At 37.5% G+C, this 24,996-nt stretch overlaps 1 protein-coding gene across 1 annotated transcript in view; it reads left to right on the top strand.

Annotated features, from left to right (window-relative positions):
- Positions 1-24,996, top strand: part of LOC127426084 (BMP/retinoic acid-inducible neural-specific protein 1) — a 254,315-nt gene that overhangs the window by 54,583 nt on the left and 174,736 nt on the right. The window contains exon 2 of the mRNA XM_051672601.1: positions 11,504-11,771. Within this exon, the coding sequence (XP_051528561.1) occupies positions 11,554-11,771 (218 nt within the window). The 5' untranslated portion in view covers positions 11,504-11,553. The remainder of the gene's footprint in view (positions 1-11,503; positions 11,772-24,996) is intronic.

The following is a 24,996-nucleotide window of genomic DNA, read 5'->3' as shown; positions in this document are numbered from 1 at the left end:
CCATTACACCAGGGCTTTGCTATGTGGTTGCCAAGGTGTTCTGAATGTTTTTAGCATATTGCCATGTGGTTGTAATTTGTTCTCTGTTGTTACTAATGCATTCATATGTGGTTGCTAGAATGTTGCTTTGCAGTTAAGGTGTTGTTATTGGTTACCATGGTGTTGTTATGCAGTTGTTAAGGTGTTCTGAATGTTTTTTTTTTTACATGTTGCTATGTGATTGTAATGTATAATGTTGCTACGGTGTTGCTGTGCAGTTAAGGTGTTCTGAGTGGTTACCAGGGTGTTGCTATGTGGTTGCTAAAGTGTTCTGAATGGTTTTTAGCATGTTGCTTTGTGGATGCAATTCTCGGCTGTTGCTAATGCATTCATATGCAAAATTAAAAATTAAATTAAATTTTTTTGGGCTGAAATCGAAAATGCTTTATATACAGTATATTAGGGCAGTGGTTCCCAACCCGGGGGTCTCGACCCCCACTAGGGGTCGCTAAAGATTTACGAGGGGTCGCCAAGCTCACTCTAGTTTGAGGGTTACAAGAGGAAGAAATAATGATTTTTTAAAATGTAAAACAGCACGATAAATAAATCCATTTTGAATATTCTAATAATAGTGTGTAAGATATATGAAAAGAGAAGCCATTTCCTTAACATGGAGAATTTATAGCTGTGTATCACGAGAGTGGGAAAGGACAGACGCAGCGTAAAAAAAAAAAATTCACATTGCTCGTTCTAATTGTACAGTGCAACGCTTAAAACAACAGGGTAACTAGTCAAACAAAATGAACGAATATGGCAAAGTGCCAGGGAGAAGAGAAAATGTATGCGCTACAAAGTGAGAATTGAGTGTGTAATCTGTGAAAGCATGAAGCCCTGCAAACTGAGGAGGCATCAGAGCACCAAACACCCTCAGACAGTGGGCAAACCCAGAGAATTTTTCCTTAGGAAAAAAGAACTTGTTATATCAAAATAGGCCCCAGAACATCAGAGATGCTTTGACTAGAGCTGGAGATGAAAAAGACAGGCAACGGTTGCATCCTTCGAGTGTGCTCTCCTAATTGCACAATCCAAAAAGCCGCACACCATCGGGGAAACTCTGATCAAACCCACTTGTGTAAAAATTGCAGAAATAATTGGCGGGACACAGGTGGCTTCCAAACTTAAAACTTTACCTCTGCCCAATAATACAGTAAAAGACAGAATCGACAGAAAGGCAGATGATGTTGAGAACACGTTGGTTGAAAAGTTAAAGATGCACCCATTTTCTATCCAACTTGATGAAACTTCCACTGTGGCAGATAAAGCGGTACTCATTGCATATGTGCAGTACATTGAAGACACCGAAATAAAGCAGGACATTCTTTTGTCTACTAATTTGTCAACAGCAACATGAGGAGAAGATATTTTCCATGCGATTGATACGTACTTCACCAAGCAAAACATTTCCAATAATAATTTAGTCGCATGCTGCACAGATGGAGCTGCTTCAGTGATGTGGAAAAATAAGGGCTTCAGTGCATGTGTGAAGGAAAAGGCTCCTCACTGTCTTGTGTTTCACTGTATGATACACCATCAAGCCCTGGCCAGCAAATACCTCTCTGATGAGCTGAATGAAATGCTCAAGACGGTTGTAAAAATCGCCAACTTTATTAAAGCCTGTCCGGAGAACAAACAAATCATTGCGGAGCTGTGTGAAGATGAGGCGCACTAGACACTCCTTCATACAGAAGTGCGCTGGCTATCAAGGGGCCAAGTGTTAGTTCGTTTTATTGAACTGAAAGAAAAAATAAAGGAGTTTCTGAGACTGAACAACCAGAAACTGCTTGGCGAAATGACCAGTGAATTTCTTATTAGAACATCATACCTGGCTGATATTTTCAGCCTATACAACGAAACAAACAAGCGCATGCAGAGCGTGGATGCAAACGTCCTGGAATGCAAGGAAATCATTGATTCATTTGTGCATTAAGTGGAATTCAGAAAGAATAAACTGATGAAACGGGACTTACAACACTTTCCATCACTTCTCAAACAGACTGAGGAAAATGTACCTGAATTCTTGAGAAAAGAGTTCACACGTCACTTGGAAGGAGATGAAGTCAAGGTTCTCGGATGTTGATGAACATGTCGCCAAATGCTCATGGGTAATGGATCCATTCACCACAAAGGAGGAGGACGTGGAGTATTTAGAAGCGGAGAACGAGCTCTTGGATGTTAAGACAAATTCTCTTCTAAAGAGATTCTTTACCAAACTCGGGTACAAACGGTTCTAGCTCGTGAAAGGACCCGACTTCGTGCCTAAGCTTGCACACCATGCCACAACCAGACTCATCCTGCCGTTTGCCACAACATATCTGTCGGAGACTGCTTTTAGCTCTCTTGTAACCATCAAAATGAAGGCACGCAACAAGCTAGATGTGCACAATGACTTTCGTCTGGCTGTCACGAAAATCACGCCTGCTATCCAATCTCTAGCTCAAGAAATGCAGGCCCAGAGCTCACATTAAATAGCCTTTCACACTTTCAATCAGTTTCAATTTCACAAAAGGCATCATTCAATCAGGAACACAAGAAATGGCATGAATAAATATGCATATAATTGTAAGGGTAATTAAAACAATAATGAAGGATTTTGAATGTTAAAACAGGGGTCTCCTGGAAAAAAGGTTGGGAACCACTGTATTAGGGCTGCTCGATTATGGCAAAAATCATAATCATATTGAGATCGTGATTATTTAACACGATTACTCATTGACTTTGGAAATATCATGCATTTATTGAACTTAGTCTTTTTAGCAGTGGATTTCCTTGAACTTGAAATGTAAACTGCACTGAGTAGGGGAGGAGGCTATTGTCATATGGTAATTATTTTACGTTACTTATGGTAGTCAAATAAATGAAAGCCTCCATCGCCATCATTTACAGCAGGGGTGCTCACACTTCTATGGAATGAGATCTGCTTGTTCATCGTGTTATTGCAGCAAGATCTACCATGTACAATAAAGGATATACATTATCACAATGCCAAATTTCAGTAGTCGGTAGTGAAATTTGACGATTCTCATTACCAGCTTCAAAACCATGACAAATAATAACACTAACTAATATGTTAATTATGGTTCTTAAGTATTTATTCAAGACTAGTAAACAGTCAGTAATAAAATAACAATAAAAAACAGCAATGAATAGAAATAATTTTAACAGCAGTATCAAGTATTCAAGTAAACATTCAGAATGAAATATAACATAAAACTACCACCGGTCTTCACTATATTATTATAATATATTAATACTTTTTAAAGCTACTAAAGTTACTCAGTCAAGAGCAGTGAGTGTTTTCTCGTTTCCTATGGTTGTTTGATTATTATAATGACACACTAGACGGCAGCAGGTCTATTAGCTTACATTTATACTTGTATATCTCCGCTGTTTACGTTCACTTTAGACATCACTCTCTGTGTTTACATGAATACCTCACCAAGACAGGCATTTTGGCGGAATTATGAAATGTATTGGACCGTTCAGGTGCGCATTAGCACGAGCATTTTCAGAACACACGCTCATGTTCAGTACACACACATATGCCGCCTGTCAATCAAACAGGGCACAGCTGTTACTAGATCGCAAGCGAATTATAAAATTACTTTCAACAGCAGAATAAGAATATGAACTTTCTAATAAGTGACACAGCCCTAGGCTATCACAAATATAGCCAGATATTTTTCCGATATTGACATTTTAATCAGTTTGCTTGTCTGGTCGGGCAAGTAAAATTCTCTTTCATTTGCCCCTCCAAAAATCGATAAACGTTAATGTCGAGCTCTGATTGAATATTGTATTCCACATTCTCTGATAAATGTTTTTTCTTTGGTAGTATAGCTCCTAAAGTAAATGTACATTGTTTTAAAAGAGTTTTAGATATTTATTTTGGAAAACAAGCCAAAAAAGACTGATCAAAAACGTATTTTGGTCCAGTGTATAATGGGCTAAGACTACACTCTCTCCCCATTTTGTTCACTTCGATCCATCTTTAACTCAACTTTCTCTTCTTAATAGAGCTGCATATCGACGATTTTCTTCATAAGACACACACAGTGAACATGACAGACATATTATGATTCACTACATCGCGAGTCATCACGTTATAATCTAGCTGCAGCAAACATGCGTGAGCATCCCCGCGCCAGAGTGTGCATCAGCCGGAAGAAGATTCAATCTCTTCAAAACTCTCAAAACTCATTGCACTGACCGCACAGAGAAATGCCAGTTTCGGAGTTTATTTTCATAACCCGCTTCCTTAATATTTTAACTTTAAAAAAGGATGCTTTAAAGATATAACGCCGGGGTGTTTCATTGCAAAACAGAATGCGGCAGAATAATAATTTTATCTCGATTATCTTGTTTTCATAATCATTGGAAACCAAAATCGTAATTGAAAATAAAATTAAATTAATCGTGCAGCCCTACATTATATTATATTTTTATTATACTTTGGAATAATTATCTATCTATCTATCTGTCTATCTATCTATCTATCTATCTATCTATCTATCTATCTATCATAAACTGTATATAGGCTTGTATATATAAACTGACTTTTGCCAAACATAAGCAAATATTTACCCTACAAAGTGCTAATAAAGTACTTGTGAACAAAAGAACAAAAGCATACCTTTCTATTCTAAGCTTTTCTTTTATCTGTCCATCATCCATATTGTCAGTATTGTTGTGAGTGTGGAAAAATAAAATGATTTTATCTGTGACAGTGTCACTCACTGGTCCAGTTTCAGACGAAAAGCGATTTTGAATTTGGCCGTTTGCACGAGAACACCAGCGGCCGATGCAAAGCAGGTTGCATTGAACTCGTGTTTGACACCGCTGATTTAGAGTGTGGCTGGGCTCGAACAGTAGGTGGGGATATTTTACCATGAAATGTGATGGTGGCTCAAGCTAAATGGCCTCACAACCTCTAAATACGCACAGAAAAAAACACTTTTTATTAATGCGCTGATATCAAGAGAGTTATTGCTTCATTACTTTGAAGCAATCACTTTAGGCAATGTAGACTTTAGGCAACTAGTAAGGCAAATACCAACAGAATGTACATTTGCATTTTAAATTTTATCACAGCGTGCTTTCATAAACTCCTTTGAGTGTTTTTGTGCTGTTGTGCTTGTTCGTGTGGACACACACACATACACACTGTACAGATGCGCATCTCAGCTATAAGCGCAATCTTGTTACCATCAATATATATTCAAACATTAGCTGCTGTTGGAGGGGCCTGGGTAGCTCAGTGAGTAAAGACGCTGACTACCACCCCTGGAGTCGCGAGTTTGAATCCAGGGTGTGCTTAGTGACTCCAGCCTGGTCTCCTAAGCAACCAAATTGGCCCAGTTGCTAGGGAGGATAAAGTCACAGGTAACAGTTTTTGTTCAGAAATTTTCAGCCGAAAATGTCAGGTGGCTGAAATTTTGGTGCATCCCTAGAATCAGTTCAAGAGGTCAACCTCAAGTCTCCATGCTATTCTTGTACTCAAAACACACCACCTCAATGTAGGGTGTTTTGGGTGGTTGCCAGGGTTTTGCTATTTTGTTACTTAGGTGTTCTGGCTATTTGCTAATGCTAAAGTTTGTGGTTATGCTAGGGTGTTACTATGCGTTTAAGGTATTCTGTGTGGTTTCCAGGGTGATGCTAAGGTATACCTCTCCTAAAAAAGCCACACGATTTGAGATATCATTTATGTCTGTAGCACAAACGGAGTTACATGCAGAAGTTTAATATTTTACTGAAACAGTAATAATGATGCTTGACTTAGCAAGAACCACTAATTACTTAGCAGTCTCTTTGTGCTACGTGCCTGCTGAATGTTAATTATGAAATTATGCATACATGATGTGTGCATGGTATAAATTAATTCATAATTGATTCATGCCATTTATTTTATGAAATCAGGTAAGGTAAGATTTCCATTAACAGTAAACACAAACAAGGCATAATGGACCATTTCTGTGTGTGTGTGTGTGTGTGTGTGTGTGTGTGTGTGAAGCACTGTGAAGCATCCTTATACATACAGTATATGATATTATTAATACTTGAATGATGAATATGCATCTCACAGCAAACGATTATAGACAAACAAGCTCTGCAAGTGTCTAAAGAGTAGAGAATTCCTTAAGGGTACTTCTTTAGAAAAATTAAAAATGTTGCGAAAGCCTGATATTTAGTTCTGCCATCAGTGTCTGCTATTTCATAAGCGGGTAAATTTTGTCATGCTTGTGCAAATGTAATAGCACGGAGTTTGATGTTCGGTGCTGGAGGGGAAAGTTCTTAAGCATAATTACAGTTGAAAATGGCTCCTTTATCAGGGCATGAAGACACACTGCTGGATAGAAAGCCATGTCGGGTCATATAGAGTTTTGGTGACATATACTGGCATACTGTAAATATTTATTTTAATATTCAATAGAGGCTGCTCATGTAAAGCTCCAAATATAGCTTGCCTTTGCAATGGCTCAACATTAAAGAAGAGAAAATCCTGATATATATTTGGAATTTTAATATGGACTATTTATGTTAGCAAACATAGAATGATTTAGAGTGAGACACAGCAACTAATTCCACAAAACATCAAAGTATTCATCGAGTCTATTACTAATGTTTGTTCTGTTGTTTTCCCTCCAAAAATTATATAACTTCCTGGATGATTCATTAAGTGGCTTTTGTCAGTTAAAGGGGTAATACAACATGTCAAGAACAATATATAGTACTAATAAATAAAAAAAAGAAATAATAATTTGTATTAATAAAACTCCTAAAGACATGAATTGTAATTTTACAATATATGTAGGGAAATCATGAACACTGACTTTATAATGAAGACTCCAGTCATATCAGTAACCTTATAAAAGCTGTTTTATTCTACATGAAGAGGGTCCGCACATGGGGGCGGCCATGTTAGAATCACATGACCAGCCAAATACTACTCGCTTAATCTCAGTAACCGTCCTGTTATTTGACACTTTCACTCAATGATTAAAGTAATCATAGCTGACTGTGAATACTACATTTCTACAATGGCATCTAAAACTGAAAACAATTGATTTTAAATGATGCTGCATCCAAGCCACTAGGTGTCAGTGTAAGTCCAAGATGAGTGCACCTTTAATTATTTTACAGGAAAAATACCAGATACTCAATAACACATGGGCACTTTGTAAACCAGATTTCTTACATTTTGTAAATGACATTGAATCATATGTAAACTTTTTAGGAAAAAAGAAAACGTAGTCATGAAGGAAATTAATTTTAAAATGATTTTCTCTGTATCATGTTAGTGATATTATAAATGTATGTAGAAATACCTATTTTTATGTTTTCTGTATAGTTACAAAACATCATAACATCATAAAACATCATAAAAAAAAATTAATAAAAAAACGCACACACGTCAACACCACCGTCATGACATCATCGGCTGCTCAGCCAATCAGCGCTTGAGTTGTGCAACACTTCCTTGAGGCAGCCGAACCAAGCTGGAGATTGCGTGGGTTGAAAGTCTAAATTCAAGAGTACAAAAAAGAAACAACAACAAAACAATAAATAAACATTGTCAATAAATAAATAAAGTAATATTACAAAATATTAACTGGATGGAAGTGATGTTGAGAAAAAAATGAATAATTGATTATCAAGAAAACATGGTATTTTTAAAACATTTAACCTCGTGTGACCCTGCGTCCACATGCGTGGATTTTGTATTTTAACTTCGCTATACGCAACACATAATTTAAATGAATAAATACCGACTGAATACTGTTCACATCTGTGGGTCATTTTAATATACATTTTGCTATATTTTATTTTGTTTTCTCTGAGCAATATGATTCTATTCATTAACATTAGTAAATGCATTCCAATATATTCACTGTGCATTATTACATTGAGGATAAATGGGTTCATCCAAAAGCTGAAAAATGTTGCTTTCAGACGCTTTATATGGAGTTAGGATGAAAATAAGGTGGATTTCAAACTGTTCTGAGACCAGTGCAGACAGACAGACAGCACACTGGAGGTTAAGTCATTCACTAAATAGTGAGCAAGGGAGCATCCTATAGCTCTCTATGCAGCCAAGTACATTCAATCCTGAATTTCAGGTTGCTGATGATGTTTGAATCACTCAACATGTTTGGCAGACATGGGACAATGATAATCAGTACATAGATTCAGAATTTTATAATGCAACATTTTATTTTTACATGGTTGGCAGTGATTGGATGATGCTGGACATTACTTTGAATCTGAATTAATTATGCTAATTTCTGATGTAATGTAACGTCTCAAAAACATGAATAATCAACACTCCTGGAAACATAATAAACAACTTGATGAAAAACAAATCTGACTTTCTATAGCTTAGTGTTATGTAAAATTACACAATGTAGTCTCACTGTCCACATATGTGGACATCAGTTATTAGGAAAACTATTTGCTCTAGAATTAATTAATTAATTTAGCTTGTTTATTAGGTGCTACTAGTTACAAATCAAATAGAGAAACGGAAAATGCACACAGCAGTCACGCTGGTGTCTCAGGAGGTTAAATTACATAAAAGAAAATAAAAAATAAAGAATTGCCCTTTTTATATATAAATACATTTACAGCATAGTACTCAGTGACATGGCAACATTCGCAACATCGAACGGTGGTTCAATTATTTAAAATTCACCCGTGTTCTCTTAAATGTGTTAATGTGATTAAAGAAAATAACTAATATGATTTCCCATCATTACAGAAGATTATACAGTAATTAATTATAAAATGAGCCATATTATGGTGAGTTATAAAGTCATAAATCAATCCCCCCTCATTTTGTTATACGTCTCTAGACAGGTATTGACACGTATTTACTCTTGCACATCTAACACTCATGCTGGATATCTGCAGCACCTGATAACTTAAATGCAGCTAATGCAATAAATTCATGAGTAAATATGTGCTGGGTGTTAATTAGCTAGTGGGGATGTGCTGGCGTACTCCGCCGCCTATCATAAAGCTGCCACACGCTCGCGCCTGAACTCCTCTTGCCACCAATTATTCTGAATCAACTAAAGGTTGTACTTCCTGCGTTTAATTCATTCTGATCTGTGAAAAGGGCATCGGGTCATGTTAGAATGGAGCTCTGCAAATGGGGTGTGTTAAGCCAGGGATTTTAAAACACCAAATAAAATATGATAGCGGCAATATGACTCGTGGCATGACTGCTTGATCAGGCTGCTAGTATGGGTTATGCCAACAGGATTAGCATTACAGCTTACATACATGGCCATCCAAACTAGCAAAGTTGGTTGATTACACAACTGCAATGAATTAATAATTAATAATTAACATAATTGTATCATTGCAAATTAAGTTTACATATGATTACACATGATGTAGAATCAGGGGTTTAAAATCTAGACCTAGTGTGTGTTTGTGTTTGTGTGTGTGTGTGTGTGGGGGGGGGGGGATTGCTACAGTCAGAAGAATTTAACCCTCTTTATTTAAGTAAAAATAATTACATATATACACTCATTGAGCACTTCATTAGGAACACTATGGTCTGTTGTAGCCCATCCGTCTCAAGGTTCAACATGTTGTGCATTCTGAGATGCTGATCTGCTCACTACAATTGTACAGGGGGGTTATCTGAGTTACCGTAGCCTTTCTGTCAGCTTGAACCAGTCTGGCCATTCTCCATTGACCTCTCTCATCAACAAACCGTTTCCATCTGCAGAACTGCCACTCATTGGATGTTTTTTGTTTTTGGCACCATTCTGAGTAAATACTAGAGATTGTTGTGTGTGAAAATCCCAGGAGATCAGCAGTTACAGAAATACTCAAACCAGCCCATCTGGCACTAACAATCATGCCACAGTCTAAATCACTGAGATGAAATTTTTTCCCCATTCTGATATGAATATTAACTGAAACTCCTGACCAGTATCTTCATGATTGTATGCATTGCACTGCTGCCACGTGATTGGCTGATTAGATATTTGCATGAATTAGTAGGTGTACAGGTATCTAAAGTGCTCAGTGAGTGTATACTATACAATACATATTTTTTACTGTATAAAAGGGAGGAAATGGAGACGATGACACAATCAGGCGCATAGGAATGATCTGCAACATGGGCTACACAATATCTGGGTTTCCGTGATCCATGCATTTTTATGCATATTTTGGGGTATCACTGAAAAAATGCTGGATGGAAACACCAAGATGTGAATAAAATCTCCAAAATTCGAATAAACCACGATGGAAACACATTTGATAAATATATTTCTAGAATTTATACAGGAATATAGATGTGTGTCAAAAAGTCATGTGGCTTTGCCTCAAGAAGCTACGTGAACACATAATTTGCATAATTTGCTCAGTGAATATCATCATTATTATTGAATTGCCCCCCTAGTCAGAAGGCAAAATGCTTGAGGGCGACCATCCTCCCATATTGAAGAAAATGCTCAAGTGCCCTGTATTCATGTGGTGAAAAGTTGGCAACAATAATTAGATTTTTTGCATAAATTAAATGCAACTTGGATGGAAACATAGATAATGACCACTTTAACATGCACATGAGTAAGCTAATGACTATTAATAATCAGCTTATTTTTAAAAACCAGACAATGCAAGAAAACCATGTTTACATGAGACTTGAAATCATCAGTTATTCTCCGCTTTTGACATCAAAACATAAATGGATGTGCAAGACAACACTTGCACACACAAGCCAGTAAGTATGGCGGTAAAGGTGTTTCTTTCGTAAAATCAGGGTAAAGCTAAAACAAATCTGTGTATTCAGTTTATGCTTAAACCGTTTATGTTAACCCACATAAAGGAAAACCACTTAAGGCATTTACATGACATTATGTTGTGGGCTTTTTAACCACAATTTGACCAATATTGTGCATGTAAATGCGCTCAATGTAAAAATCTTTATATTAACAAAATAAAAAGAACATTAATAATGTGAGGTTGAAGTCATTTAATTTGCTGGAAGGCTGATGCTAGCCAATTTACCACTTGTGCATCATACAGTCCACTGTTTGACGAAAAAAAAAAAAAATATGCTGTTTGATTACTAGCCAGAAGTAGGTGATATATAAGGTTTCCAACTGTTCGCCAAATGAACATGGGATGCTTGAGTACTTTACTGCTTCAATACCTGATGTTGACACCCACCACCCGTGAACGTTATGCACTTAAATACAGGAAAATGTTGTCATCGTTACGAGACGTCTTCATTTCTGCCAAAATATGGGCTGTTCCGGCTACACGGGACAGTTAGCAACCCTAGTGGTGTTAGGGGGAGGGATATACTCATTCTAGAGAGCATTTGATTGGACAACATGAGTAAGTGAAGTGTGATTCATCAATATATTTGGTCCATTTTACCAGAAGAGAACTGTACATCTTAAATGCAAAGCTGACATGGATTAAAAGCCTTCTTCTCGTCTTGCAGGTCTCCTGAGAATGGAGCGAGAATGAGCAGAGAGCGGTCGACAGTGAAGCATGAACTGGAGACTCATTGAAGTCACTTACTTCCTGCTTATATGGGAACATATAACAGTTCAGTCTTCCCGCCAAGAGCCCTCGGCAAATGAGCAGCATGTTACAAGGCAGTTTGATTGGCTCATCTCTGACCGTGGGCCTTTCCACCACTCGAAGGGGTATCTCTCCTTCATGGAACGATTCCGCCAAGGATTTACCACCCGATATAAAATCTATAGGTAAGTCAAAGAATTTACATACTTTATTGATCTGGTTCTCAACTACTTTTGCATCAGGACCCAGATTAGTTTCTTTCAGATTAACCAGCAAGTGACAGATTTGTGTCAAAATACTGTAGAGTTTCATTGGACGGTTGGTCTTTGATGTCAACAACAAAAGACATGGGAAGGGTTTTCTCCTCCCTTTTAAAGGTTATTTTGCTGCAATAACTATGCATGCATATTAACTTTGCAATGTTTTGTTTAGGCTGGTAATAGTTGAATGTTCAGTTGTTTAAGATTGCATGGCCTTTCTCATGAAATATCTTGGTTTTCTACAAATATCTAAGGTTTGAAATTATCACCAGTTCTCCTAAAATTGAGTGAAGGCTTAAGAAGAAATTGCCCTCAGTTTGAACCTGTTTTATCTTAAGGAGCCATAAGGAGGAAACTTCAAAGTTTTCTTGGTCTTTATCCATACCTATTCAGAGAGAAACACTCAATGAAAAATTAAATTAGTTTTGTTGGTGTAACCTAATGTAGGCAAGTTGATTCAGACATGTTAAATGGAAGTATTGAATGGATATCTGGAAGTATTTAAAAGAGGAATTGACTTTATATAGATCACTGGAAATAAAAACATACAGACATACAGTCAGTGTTGGGGAGTAGCTAACTACATGTAGCAACGCTACTAACTTAACTAAATTTTTCAGTAGCTTGACAGTAGCTCAGCTGCTTTTAAAACAGAGTGGCTTTTCCAGTAGCGAACTACATTTTCCAGCAAGTAGCGGTGTAGCGTGACCAAACACTACATCATGTTGGTCAGATTATAACTAATAGCTTTCCTTATTGCGTAGAAGCATATTTCTCTCTGCTGATCAGAATCAGGCAGTGTCGTCTTCTTCTTTTGTAATGGCAGATCACAAACAAAAATATTGAATTACCACCATCTACTGAGAGCTTATTACAGCTCACTTGGATAAGAAGAGATTATCTGATGGTTATGTAAAGCGAGCAACCACAGTTTGTTTACCTTTACAAGACGTACAGGGGCAGGTAAATCTGAAAATGATAAAAGAACACCATTTTATTCTTCTATGTAACAAAGAATGTTTCAGACACTTTGTTCTTAATAGATCACACAACAGCATATTTACCGTTACTATTTTAAATAAAATAATTCAAAAAGTTATTATTGCCTTTTGAGGGATTTTGTTTCTGTTCTAAATATGTTTATTTCGCTTCTCATCATCTGTGCGTTACTGGGAGCAGCGAGTGAATTATTATTATAATATTTATAAATATACAGTATATATTATTATAATAATTACTATCATGCAGAACTATTTGATTTCTCCATTTCTTCGCATTTAATTAACTATCATTTTCATGTAAAATAAATAAAATGATTGATAAAAGAAATCATTTATGGCATGTATTATTATGCAACAATCTAGAATCCATCCACTTTTTTGGACCTGAACAAAGCGAACAAATATTTGTAGAGCAACCTCTGTATGTGACCTGTAAAGCTGGCACTTGCATGTCAATGGCAAAAAAGTCAGAAAATCCAATGAGCATGAACCCAGGTGAGGGGAGAAACAAGCCCCGAGTCTTTATTCACATATTATCCACACTAAATATTATGTGACAAGAACAAAAAATGCCAGCCCAAGGAGAGTTTGTCATAAAAATGTGATCTTTAGGGAAGTAGGCTATACCTGGCCACAGCAGGACTGAAAAGTGTGAAGTATAGTGTAAAAAAGATTTTTTAATGGTGTCTGATCTTTTTTGTTTTTATTTTATACTGTTGGATTTTATTTTATGGCCATTATTAACTGTATTAATGTTACTATTCATTAAATGTATTAAATACATATAATATGTTGAATTAAACACATTAAATGTATTTAATGAATACATAAATTAATAAATGTCATTAGTGTAAAGTTTGTTATTAATATTATTGGTTTGATAGTAACATAAAAAAATAATATTGCCTCATTAAGTAGCTTCAATGTAGCTAGCTACTTTTTGATAGTAACTTGTAGTGTAGCTAACTACTTTTTCAAAAGAGTAGCTTAACTATAGCTTAACTACTTAAAATAAGCTTGTAGCTTGTCAGTTTTACAGTTTCAAAGTAGCTTCCCCAACACTGCATACAGTCGAGTTATTGCTAGTTCACTGTTTTACTTAAGTGTAAAAATTCAAAATAGACAAAAATGAGTCAAACACGATTTCATTTTTGCTCTAGCAAAGCCAATAGCCACAGTCTGCTGGCTGATTAATATTGTGGAGGATGAGAGTTCAGGTGATTTCATGCCTATTGCAATGAATACTCATCCTATGGGGGAACTAGTTCTTTGAATTAGTCAAACTCCCAACTTAGACTTTGGGAAAAGTTTAATGTTACTTAAATTAGTGCTATTTCAGTGCATTTCTATCTTTATACTGTGGAAGGCTTTGTTTGGAAAAGCATTTTGACAGGAAAAGAAGTATATATAGAGCCAAATATCAGCTCTTTTCAAAATCTGTGATTAATCACGAATAACTACGAAAAATTATGTGATTAATCATGATTAAAAAATTGAATAGACTGACCGCACCAATATATATTAGGGCTGTCAATCGATTACAATTTTAAATCAAATTAATTACATGGTATGCAGATTAATTAACTGCAGTTAATCACATACATAAATATTTGCTGAGAAAGCCCCTCAAAGAACAATAATTCAATATATAATGATTAAATAATTATACATAGTTATATTTAAATAATTATAAATAAAGTATATATATATACTTAAAAAAATAAAACAGAAAATTAAAATGCATTACATTATTTAGGCACACAAGTTTAAAAAAGCATTAAAAAAGACAATACAAAAAGTGGCTTTAGAATGCAATATATCGTTCATTTCTATATTACTGAACGTAAGCCTATCATTGGCCTACAGTTCACAGCAATCCATTTAGCAATTGAATTCATCAATCGGTCCAAGATTTATTATAAGGGCTTGTTTAAGGAAGCGTCAGTGTACATCTGCGTCAGACGGATGCTTTTGGAGCGTCTCACTTTAGTTGCATTGCGTCATAGGCATACTGTTTTTAGGTCGCTGTGTCAAGTTAAACGAAGTTTGAAACTTAGAAAAACAAGTCTTGAGATCCCTGCGTTCGGATTTGCACTCCATTCAAGCTGTGTTTGTATGCAAGAACATACATCTCATCTTGTGTTGTCTGCTCTCGGTAAGTGTAGTTTATTCTCTGTCTGTTTGAGATGTGCGTTGCCTATACAGTGAGTTTCGGTAACTGCCCCCTGGAGAAAACAGCTGCTACTCCACACTTGAATTGCTTATATGGAAGGGATATTCCTTATTACGGTCCGGGGACATGATTAATTGCATAAAAAAAAATTACACATCATTTTTTATACAATCGCACTGAATTAACACATTAAATTGACCGCCCTAAATATATGTGTGTGTGTGTGTGTGTGTGTGTGGGGGGGGGGGGGGGGGTTTGGGTGGTTTACAAGGACTTTTTTTTTTAGGTTATAAACTGGTAATTACAAGGGTATTATGCTATAAATGTGGTTTATGAGGACATTTCTAGTGTCCCCATAATGTAAATCACTTAAAAAAAAACATACTATACGATGTTTTATTGAAAATGTAAAAATGCAGAATTTTTTTTGTGAGGGTTAGGTTTAGGGGTAGGGTTAGAGGATAAAATCTTTAGTTCATACAGTATAAAAATCATTATATCTATAGAGAGTCCTCATAAGGATTGCCACACCAACATGTGTGTGTGTGTGTACGGTAATAAAATCTAAAATATTAAGTATAATTTTATTATGGACACTTTGTTCGTCAGATGTTAGTGGTACATGTCCATAGTGATTGTGTTGAACTCCACTTGTGGTTACTCTGCTAGGACACCTGTGTGAACTTGAGGGGAACTGACTCCATACATCCACTAAAAATCACCAAGACACCAATTGATTCAATTGCACAAAAATCACTCTGAAAAATGAAGTTCTGAGAAAAGATGACAGTTGCTTTGCTATTTTGGATCTACATATGCCATCAATGACATTGTTGATGGTATACTGTATGTAGTGAACTAATTGCTACTGCAAATATATGAATTAGCAACTGTAAAGCGTAATTATTTTGTGTTTATCAGCCTCATGAGAGCAGAAATAAGTGGCACTTGTCATCAGCATCATAATACTGGCATACTGTATATTGAAGGGTTATTGAAGGATAGAGTCATTAAATGAATCCCTCATTCTCTCCAAGAGGGATTTTCTCTAGTGTGTAGTACCTCTCAGATCTTATCTGCCGGTTTCATCATATTGGACTATGAAGTAACATTCATTTTCATTTATCAACTCATTTGAAAATGTTACATGTTCTTGCATGTGTAGCATGTTCTTGAATTCAATGGGTAAAATTGCTCATGACTCAATACTGCGCCTGTATCAAGCCATTGTGCTAAAAAAAAATAAAAAAAAATTATAATTAAGCCCTACCAGAAAGCAATTTAAGAACATCTCGTATCCATATGCTTGTGATGGTGCATATGGTAGTGCACATTGCATGTACTTTCAACCTGTTTCTGAGGACAGCATTACCTCTCACATCACAAACAGCCTTTCTTTTTGCAAGAATAATGCCAGTTGGCATGCAATGACTTTAAAAATAAGCTTTCAAGATAAAAAAAGCTGGAGTAAAGGACACATACAATAGGTCTCTATAGCTGTACTGCATTAAAGGATAAAATGGCGTTGGGGCATGTGGCACTCAAATGGTCTTAAGATCCGCACTGAAGAGAGAGAGAGAGAGAGAGAGAGAGAGAGAGAGAGAGAGAGATGCGTTCACCTTGCACAAGGTCATGGGTGCTGTTGTGCAGGTGCAACTTTGAAGTTTGTGGAACTTTTTCTTTTTTTTTCTTTTTCTTTTTTTTTTGAGAAGTATCATACTGGAAAAAAAATCTTTATCCTAGTTTGTATTTTTGTCTTGTTTCCCAGTAAAAAACTAAACTAAACATCCTTACACAAGATACATTTACTTCACTAGCAAAAAGACAGTGTATTATGTCTTGTTTTAGAGAGATTTAGTGAGGTTTATGCTTAAAAAAAAATCTGGCAATGGGGTGCAGTAAGAAAATAATTTAAAAAGACTTAATGTAATTTTGCTTAAGTAAATGTGTCTTGTTTTAAGGAGTTTTAGATATTTCTACTGGAAAACAAGACAAAACTATGATTTTATTTTTACTTATTTTTTGCAGTCATTACACACTTGCCTATATCTTAATGACAAAAACTGCACAATAATTATCACACTCGGTATGACAGCATCTTTTTATTATGTTACAAACCACCCGGCTCAAGGTAGAGTAACATGAAGTGGAGGCCACACGTGGATAAGATTAAAATATATATATATATATATATATATATATATATATATATATATATATATATATATATATATTAAAGTCAAAGTAACAAAATCTAACATGTGATAAGAAAATGAAATAAAAACAAAAACAAAGAACAATTAATCAGAAAAAAATCAATGGAAACAAATCAAGGTGCTGGTGAGGGGAGGCCAAATCTCTGGGGAGAACTCTTTTTATAAGCCTGCTCAATTCAGGACTCATCAAGTAACTCATTGCACCCATTCCTAGACTCCACCCTGGAAAAGAGACAACACCATCTGGTGCACAAAAATAGCTTCCAGGGCCGTAACACCTCTGGATTCTGAAAAACAAACAAAAACATACTTAAATACACAAAATAATTTACTAATTTAATTTGTTCAATAAGGCTACTCATTCAGTCAAAATTGAAGGTGTTGTTTAGACGCCAGAGCACTCTGCTGACATCACTGTCTGCCCTAACAGGTCGCCAATCCACAGCCCCATCCTCCAGCGATTTTCTGGCACCCTGAACAATTCACAATGGAAACAAATCCAGTAGTGATGAAAGGACCATAGTCTGGATCTGACACTGATTGGTCAGCACTACACTGATCCTAAGCGATCTCAGCTGTCACAACTGCTGATGATTTTTCACCAGAAATTCCTATAGATGTACTTACGTGACTGCACACAGGCTGGGAAACAAGAACTACTGGTAGCAGACTTACGCTTTAAGCATTGGACATTCTTTCTTCCAATCCCCCTTTTCCAGACAGTAGTTACAAGTAGAGTTTGGATCTATTTTTTGATTCTGATCAAACTTTGGTGAAGTTGACCTACCACCGCCCTCATATTTGCAATATTCCCTTCGATTATAGTCACCATTACCTCTGAGTCAATAAGAACTCATCCGCGAGAACTGTAGATTCGGCTGCTGTTTTTACCTCGTGTTTGTTAACATATGTGGCAACAATGTTTTAAATTGTTCCAGCACTATCAGATCGCAAAGACTCTCAAAAGAATTTACGACAGCTGAAGTACACCAATGGGAAAAATTACCGGTAAGCTCTCTAGCCACCTAAATACGAGTTTGTTTTTCCCCCTTTTTCCAACCCCTAAATGCCGTCGGTAAGCTTCAGGGATGAGCTCATATGCTTTTAAAACAGCATCTTTTATGGTCTTATATACCTTTCCATCTGCCACTGACAGTGCAATAAATGCCTCTTGTGCTTTACCCTCAAAAACAATTTGCAATAATAGAGTGCACTCAGCACCATGCTCTATCATCAGCCACATTCACAAACAAAAACAAAAAAACATTTTCATTAAATTTGGACAACAATGAAATCATACTCGTAATATTCGATAATCGCACAACATTTGAACTTGACTGGTCACCTTCTTTAACCACTTTCCTAAGTTGTTTCAATTTAGTACTTTTAGTTAAAGATACCTCAAAAAAATAAAAAATAAATAAATAAATAAAAGTTAACTAAAATACAAATTTTTCCCCAATCAGTAAATCCACGCAGCTCTCCCCAAACCCAAATAGGCCCAATTTACAATCAATTAAAAACCATTAAATGACTGACATGCCAATTAGTAAACAGTCCCACCCAAATATTTCAAACCATCACTAACACAATACCTCTCACGTAATGTGATGTGAAAAAAACAAATATTCCCATGGGCATCACTGGCCTGATCCCAGCTACAATCCCAGAGGAGCCCACATATGTTACAAACCACCCGGCTCAAGGCAGAGTAACATGAAGGGGAGGCCACACGAGGATAAGATTTAAACAAAATAATATTTATTTTAAAGTCAGAGTAACAAAATCTAACATGTAATAAGAAAATGAAATAAAACAAAGAAAAATTAATCAGAAAAAAAAATTAATGGGAAAAAAAATCAAGGTGCTGGTGAGGGGAGACCAAAACTCAAGGGAGAAGGGCCTTTTTATAAGCCTGTTCAATCCAGGACTCATCAGGTAACTCATTGCACTTATTCCTACACACCCTGGAAAAGAGACAACGCCATCTGGTGGACAAAAATAGCTTCCACATCCAGGGCCAAAACAATTACATGATTCAGTAATAAAAGGTATGATTTAATATACTATACTCTGATGTACACTTCATACTGCATAAGCACATATTCACGGCTGTGTGGATGGAAAATATGTGATGTGGCCTAAAAAACTCACGCAACTGTTAAATTTAATGAGGTCAGATCATACATATTTTAGCATTTTTTTTTTTTTTCCACTGAGGTCTACTTATGATGCTAGTCAATGTTTCTTGCACCTAAAACAGTCCTAGTTTAGTTTTTCATGATCATATTCCACCTTCTGTCATTACAAATAAACGGCAAGACTTGGCAGACCTTCGATTAGTTTACTCATCTTTAGTTTTTCTGATGTTTAAGAATATTCTATCCTACTTCCTTGGCAGGCAAGTTTCTGATCATCCAACAGGTGTTGTTAATGTGTAAATGTGGGCGATTATGTATTGATGAATTCATCTGTCTGATGTCAGAACGTTGCAGAGGTTCAGAGCGAGTCGTTTTTGCAGTCTAATTCCAGTTAATGCTCTTTTTCGACTGTGAAGAAAGTTTCGGGTTCTGAAAGTTATGGTATGTTTTCATCATACACTGATGAGCCAAAACATTATGACCCGTCACAGGTGAAGCGAATAGCATTGATCATCTCCTAACAAGGCCTGTGTCAATGTCAAGATCTGGGTAGATTAGATGGTAAGCAAACAATCAACAATCATTTTCATAATCAAAATGTTGAAAGTAGGAGAAATGGGCAGGAGTAAAGACTTGAGCGACTTTGACAAGGTCCAAATTGTTATGGCCAGACGACTGGGTCAGAGCATCTCTGAAACAGCAAGGCTTGTGGGGTGCTCCCAGTCAGAAGTACCTACCGACAGTCATCCGAGGAGGGACAAACCACAAACTGGAGACAGAGTGTTGGTCACCCATGGCTCATTGATATGTGAGAGCAACAAAGGCTATCCCGTCTGGTTCGAAACTGACAAAAGGTCTACTGTGGCAAAAGTCACAGAAAATTTGAATTATGGTTACGGGAATAATATGTCACAACACACAGTGCATCGCACCCTGCTACGTATGGGGCTGTGTAGCCGCTGTGTGAGCCGTGAACCATCGAAAGCACCTACAATGGGAAAACGAGCATCAGAGCTGGACCTTGGAGTAGTGGAAGAAGGTCGTCTGGTCTGATGAGTCCCGTTTTCTTTTACATCACGTGGACGGCCGTATACGTGTGCACCATTTACCTGGGGAAGTGATGGCACCAGGATGCACTGTGGGAAGATAACAAGCCGGTGAAGGGAGTGTGATGCTCTGGGCAATGTTCTGCTGGGAAACCCTGGGTCCGGCCAGGGGACGACAATTTGACACGTGCCAACTACCTGAACATCGTTGCAGACCAGGTACACCCCTTCATGGCAATGTTATTCCCTGATGGCAGTGGCCTCTTTCAGCAGGATAATGCACCATGCCATACTGCACACATTGTTCAGGAATGGTTTGAGGAACATGATGAAGAGTTCAAGGTGTTGCCTTGGCCTCCAAATTCCCCAGATCTCAATCCAATTGAGCATCTATGGGATGTGCTGGACCAACAAGTCCGATCCACTGTGGCTCCACCTCGCAACTTATAGGACTTGAATGATCTGCTGCTAATGTCTTGGTGCCAGATACCACAGGACACCTTCAGGGGTCTTGTAGATTCCATGCCTCGGTGGGTCGGCGCTGTTTTGGCGGCACGGAAGGACCAACAGCATACTAGGCAGGTGGTCAAAATGTTTTGGCTCATCTGTGTATAATGAACAATTTAATCTCAAAAGATCAAGGAAAATTGTATTCCATCATGTTATGAGCCCTTTAAATGTACATGTAAAAGAGTGAAACTAGGCAAACTGAAGTCTATATATAGTCTATATAGCCACGAGAGTGTGACTGTAACATGTGAAGTGTATAATGTTTGTTTTAAGCTTTGATACAGTAACAGTGAAATACTGACATTGGTATTTCTTCTTCCTTCATATAATATCCTTCCGTTAGTATGAAAACTTGCCTGTCAGCATCAGTGACACTTACATAAATCACCCTACACTCCTAATCTGTTTGCATCAGTATTTCACTCTAGGGGTGTTAAATGAACATTATTCTAGTGTTTATTGCTGAGAAATTGCAACATTACCTGCACCCTAAAATCTTTCTATGTAAAAACGAAACAAAAAAAAAACAGTCACTTCAGTAAGTTAAGATGGCATTTTAAGGCATCATATACAGTAGATGTTCTTCCAACAGACCATATTCACAGAAGCACTATATTTGAGTTTTGACGTGAATGAAAACAAGGCTGAGGGATAGAATTAGCGTCTCCTCAAGGGCATCCAATTTATAAAGCTGTACAAAGCTCCTAGATCACATCTTTCTCTCCACAAATCATGTTTTCTCTAGTTTTTTGGTCAACTGAAAATTCTTAGATCCAAAAAGAGTTTAAAGAACAGTACAACCAATTGAAGAGACTGTAAAGCCAAGCTCACACTTCATGGCTTCCAGTTGGCGCCCTGCGACTCACAACAACTCTTTCATTTTGGTGCACACACTACATGATTGATCGTGGACTGGGTGTATCAACTACATAATCATTTGTCCCTGAATGAGGCCCTGTGTGCAACTGGTATTAAGATGCATTTTGGGTGATCTGGTCATAAGCGAGACACTTCAACATTACACCTGGTTGTCTCTTTTGACCTTTTGTTTGGATTTCTAGGGGAGAGTCTCTAATTTCATGAGGACATACATCAATCATTACCTCAGTGTAAAAGAAGAAAAAGAAAGTGCTAAAAACGTTTTTTTCCTCCACAGTTTTTCTTAATTATACTTGCATTTAATATAATTGCAAACATGACATTTAGAGCAGAATTCTGATGTTTTTTTAGTGGAATACATGTATTAATTGAGCTTCTCATGTGCCTGCTTCTCATACCTGTGTCCCTGCATGTTGACACACTGAAGAATTTTGAGAACATCTTGTAAATGTACACAAATTCTCTTTTTAAAATTTTTCAACTGTACAGTTATCCCGGGGGCCTGGGTAGCTCAGTGGTAAAGACTCTGGCTACCACCCCTGGAGTTCGGTAGTTCGGACCCAGGGTGTGCTGAGTGACTACAGCCAGGTCTCCTAAGCAACCAAATTGGCCCGGTTGCTAGGGAGGGTAGAGTCACATGGGGTAACCTCCTCGTGGTCCCTATAATGTGGTTCGTTCTCAGTGGGGCGTGTGGTGAGTTGAGCGTGAATGCTGCGGTGGATGGCGTGAAGCTGCCACACACGCTATGTCTCCATGGCAACGCGCTCAATAAGCCATGTGATAAGATGCGTGGGTTGATGGTCTCAGACGCGGAGGCAGCTGGGATTCGTCCTGCGCCACCCGGATTGAGGCGAAACACTAGGCGACCACGAGGACTTAAAAGCACATTGGGAATTGGCCATTCCAAATTGGGTGAAAAAAATAAAAAAATAAATAAAAAAAAGATTTGTACAGTTATCCCATCCATCACCACTTATCCTGTGCAGGAGCATATCCCAGCTGTCTCGGCTGAAGGCAGGGAAACACCCTGGACAGGTAGCCAGTCCATTGCAGGGCTAACACACATAGACAAACACACTCACAATCTCACTTACACCTACCATGTCTTTAGACTGTGGGGGAAACCAGGAGTACCTGGAGGAAACCCACACAAACAAACTGCACACAGAAAGGCCCAGGTTGAGCTGGGACTAGAACCGGTGACCTTCTTGCTGTGAGGTTAAAGTGCTACCCTCTGAGCCACTGTGCCACCCTGACCATATGGTTATTTCCACTATAAACTCAACGTCTGAATGTGTTTGAAGTGGACAAATATCAAAGTAATTACAGTAAACAGACCCCGTTACAGCTGTCGTTAGCGTCGTCCCGTTTACAATGGATCACCCAGAATGCATCTTAAAATTACAGTAACGAAGTTAAGCCCAGTTTATTCATGATAACATTTCAACAAACATGAAAGAATGGTTTGTGCCTGTTTTTGCACTGATTTGCACCGAAAACAAAAAGATAAACAGCTGAATAAAACAAAGACAGTGGGTCGGGAGATGTGGATGATGTTTTATTTTATTTTCTAATTATTTTTGTCTCCTGCTTCACAATACTTGCTTTCCTCTTGCGCTCTCTCTGTATTTTATTGGCTGAGGCTTTTTGTTGGTCTCTCACCATCACGAACAAATTATTACGAGTTCTCATGAGAATATGCTGAAAATACACTAGTGAGAAAAACACTGAGTTCTTTCTCAGCACATCCGCTGGTTTTCCACACAGACTTAGTCTAGTTTTAACAGAGATGCCAGTAACAAATCAACGAACCAGCCCTCTGCCTTCTTCCTGCTTGCGCTGGCCTATTTACTGTTTTTGTCAAGAATTCAGGCATTCTGCAGTTTCACGTTCCTGACACTGTTGTCATCCAACAGCTTTAAAGTGTCAGGAACAGCTTGGATTGTGTGTGTCCTAGAGGAAAGAGAGGGAGAAAGAGATGCGATCTGTCAGAACACAATTCATAATATTAGTCCTATATCCCCGAGTCTCTTTGCATAGTAATGCTCAACATATTTGACTGACACACCAGAGCAAATACAGATGAAGAACTTGCTCTCTCAGCTTTCACAAGAGCTCTTTGATCCCCGTGTTTTTTGTGAGTGGAGACTCGCACGCTAGACTTCATCTGGGTTACGCATCTGATATTCTGACGGAGAATTTAGGCCGTTTTCATTCGCTGTGTCTTTGCTTTCATATCCATGTTGTCTGCTGTCGTCTGTATTTTCTCTCTGTTCTCGTTATCTCATCCTGTTCTTCGAATGATTCTTCTGTGCTTTTCTTTTCTCTTTTCACTCTGTCTTTAGATTGTCTCATGTGTGATGTAGTTTACTCTCTCTCTCCATCTTGCTGTCTGTAATCTGACTGAGTCTTACAATGTCCAAGAGTGCATGTAAATTATTATGTCACTATTATGTCAATCATTAAAATGTGTCATTTTTTTGAAAATGAAAATTCTCATTTTTTGAGAGTCATGAAAATACCCTCCACAGTGTCATTTCCAGCACATCTCCAATCAGGCTGACATGATCAGTCGACATTAAAAATAAAAAGATGTAGACAAAAATGTTCATTGTCGAATAGTCGTTTGATCTCATTTAAAGCAACATGAGATCATTTGAAACGCTAATGATGGTGCGCGAGAGCAGCACTTCAGCTCACGCCTGATTGAGAAGAGGAAGAAAGATCAGCTCACAGTCCAGATGCACTCCAAACAGCTTAAGGCCACGGTTTTCAAACTGGGAGGCGCACCTCCCCAGGGGGGTGCAAGAGCATGTCAGGGGAGGTGCGGAAATTGATGATAAATTCACCAAGTGAAATCAAAAGATACATACATACTATAAAAATGTATTGTGAAGATCAATGAAAATTATTAGCTCAATAGACCATAGTCCAGCTTAATAGACCCTCTTTGGTGTTATAATAATGTTAATGTCGAGAGCACAACATGCATATCATACGGGAGTGCATCCATGTACCGGTTGTGCCAGCACAAATCTCTTCACTCGCATATGGACAACCTTTGCTCTCCCTCAAAACTAGAAGTGCGCTCTCAAATTTACAGTACGCTGCTCTATGAAATCTCCCTGCTCTCGCTCAGGGAGGCCGTGTGCACGCTCAAAAGGTGTCCTATGCATTCGCAAAT

This window comes from Myxocyprinus asiaticus, chromosome 3, assembly GCF_019703515.2.
Source record: "Myxocyprinus asiaticus isolate MX2 ecotype Aquarium Trade chromosome 3, UBuf_Myxa_2, whole genome shotgun sequence".
Classification (NCBI taxonomy): domain Eukaryota; kingdom Metazoa; phylum Chordata; class Actinopteri; order Cypriniformes; family Catostomidae; genus Myxocyprinus; species Myxocyprinus asiaticus.
The sequence above is the reverse complement of the archived record's forward strand: the minus strand, read 5'-3'. Positions and strand labels throughout refer to the sequence as shown.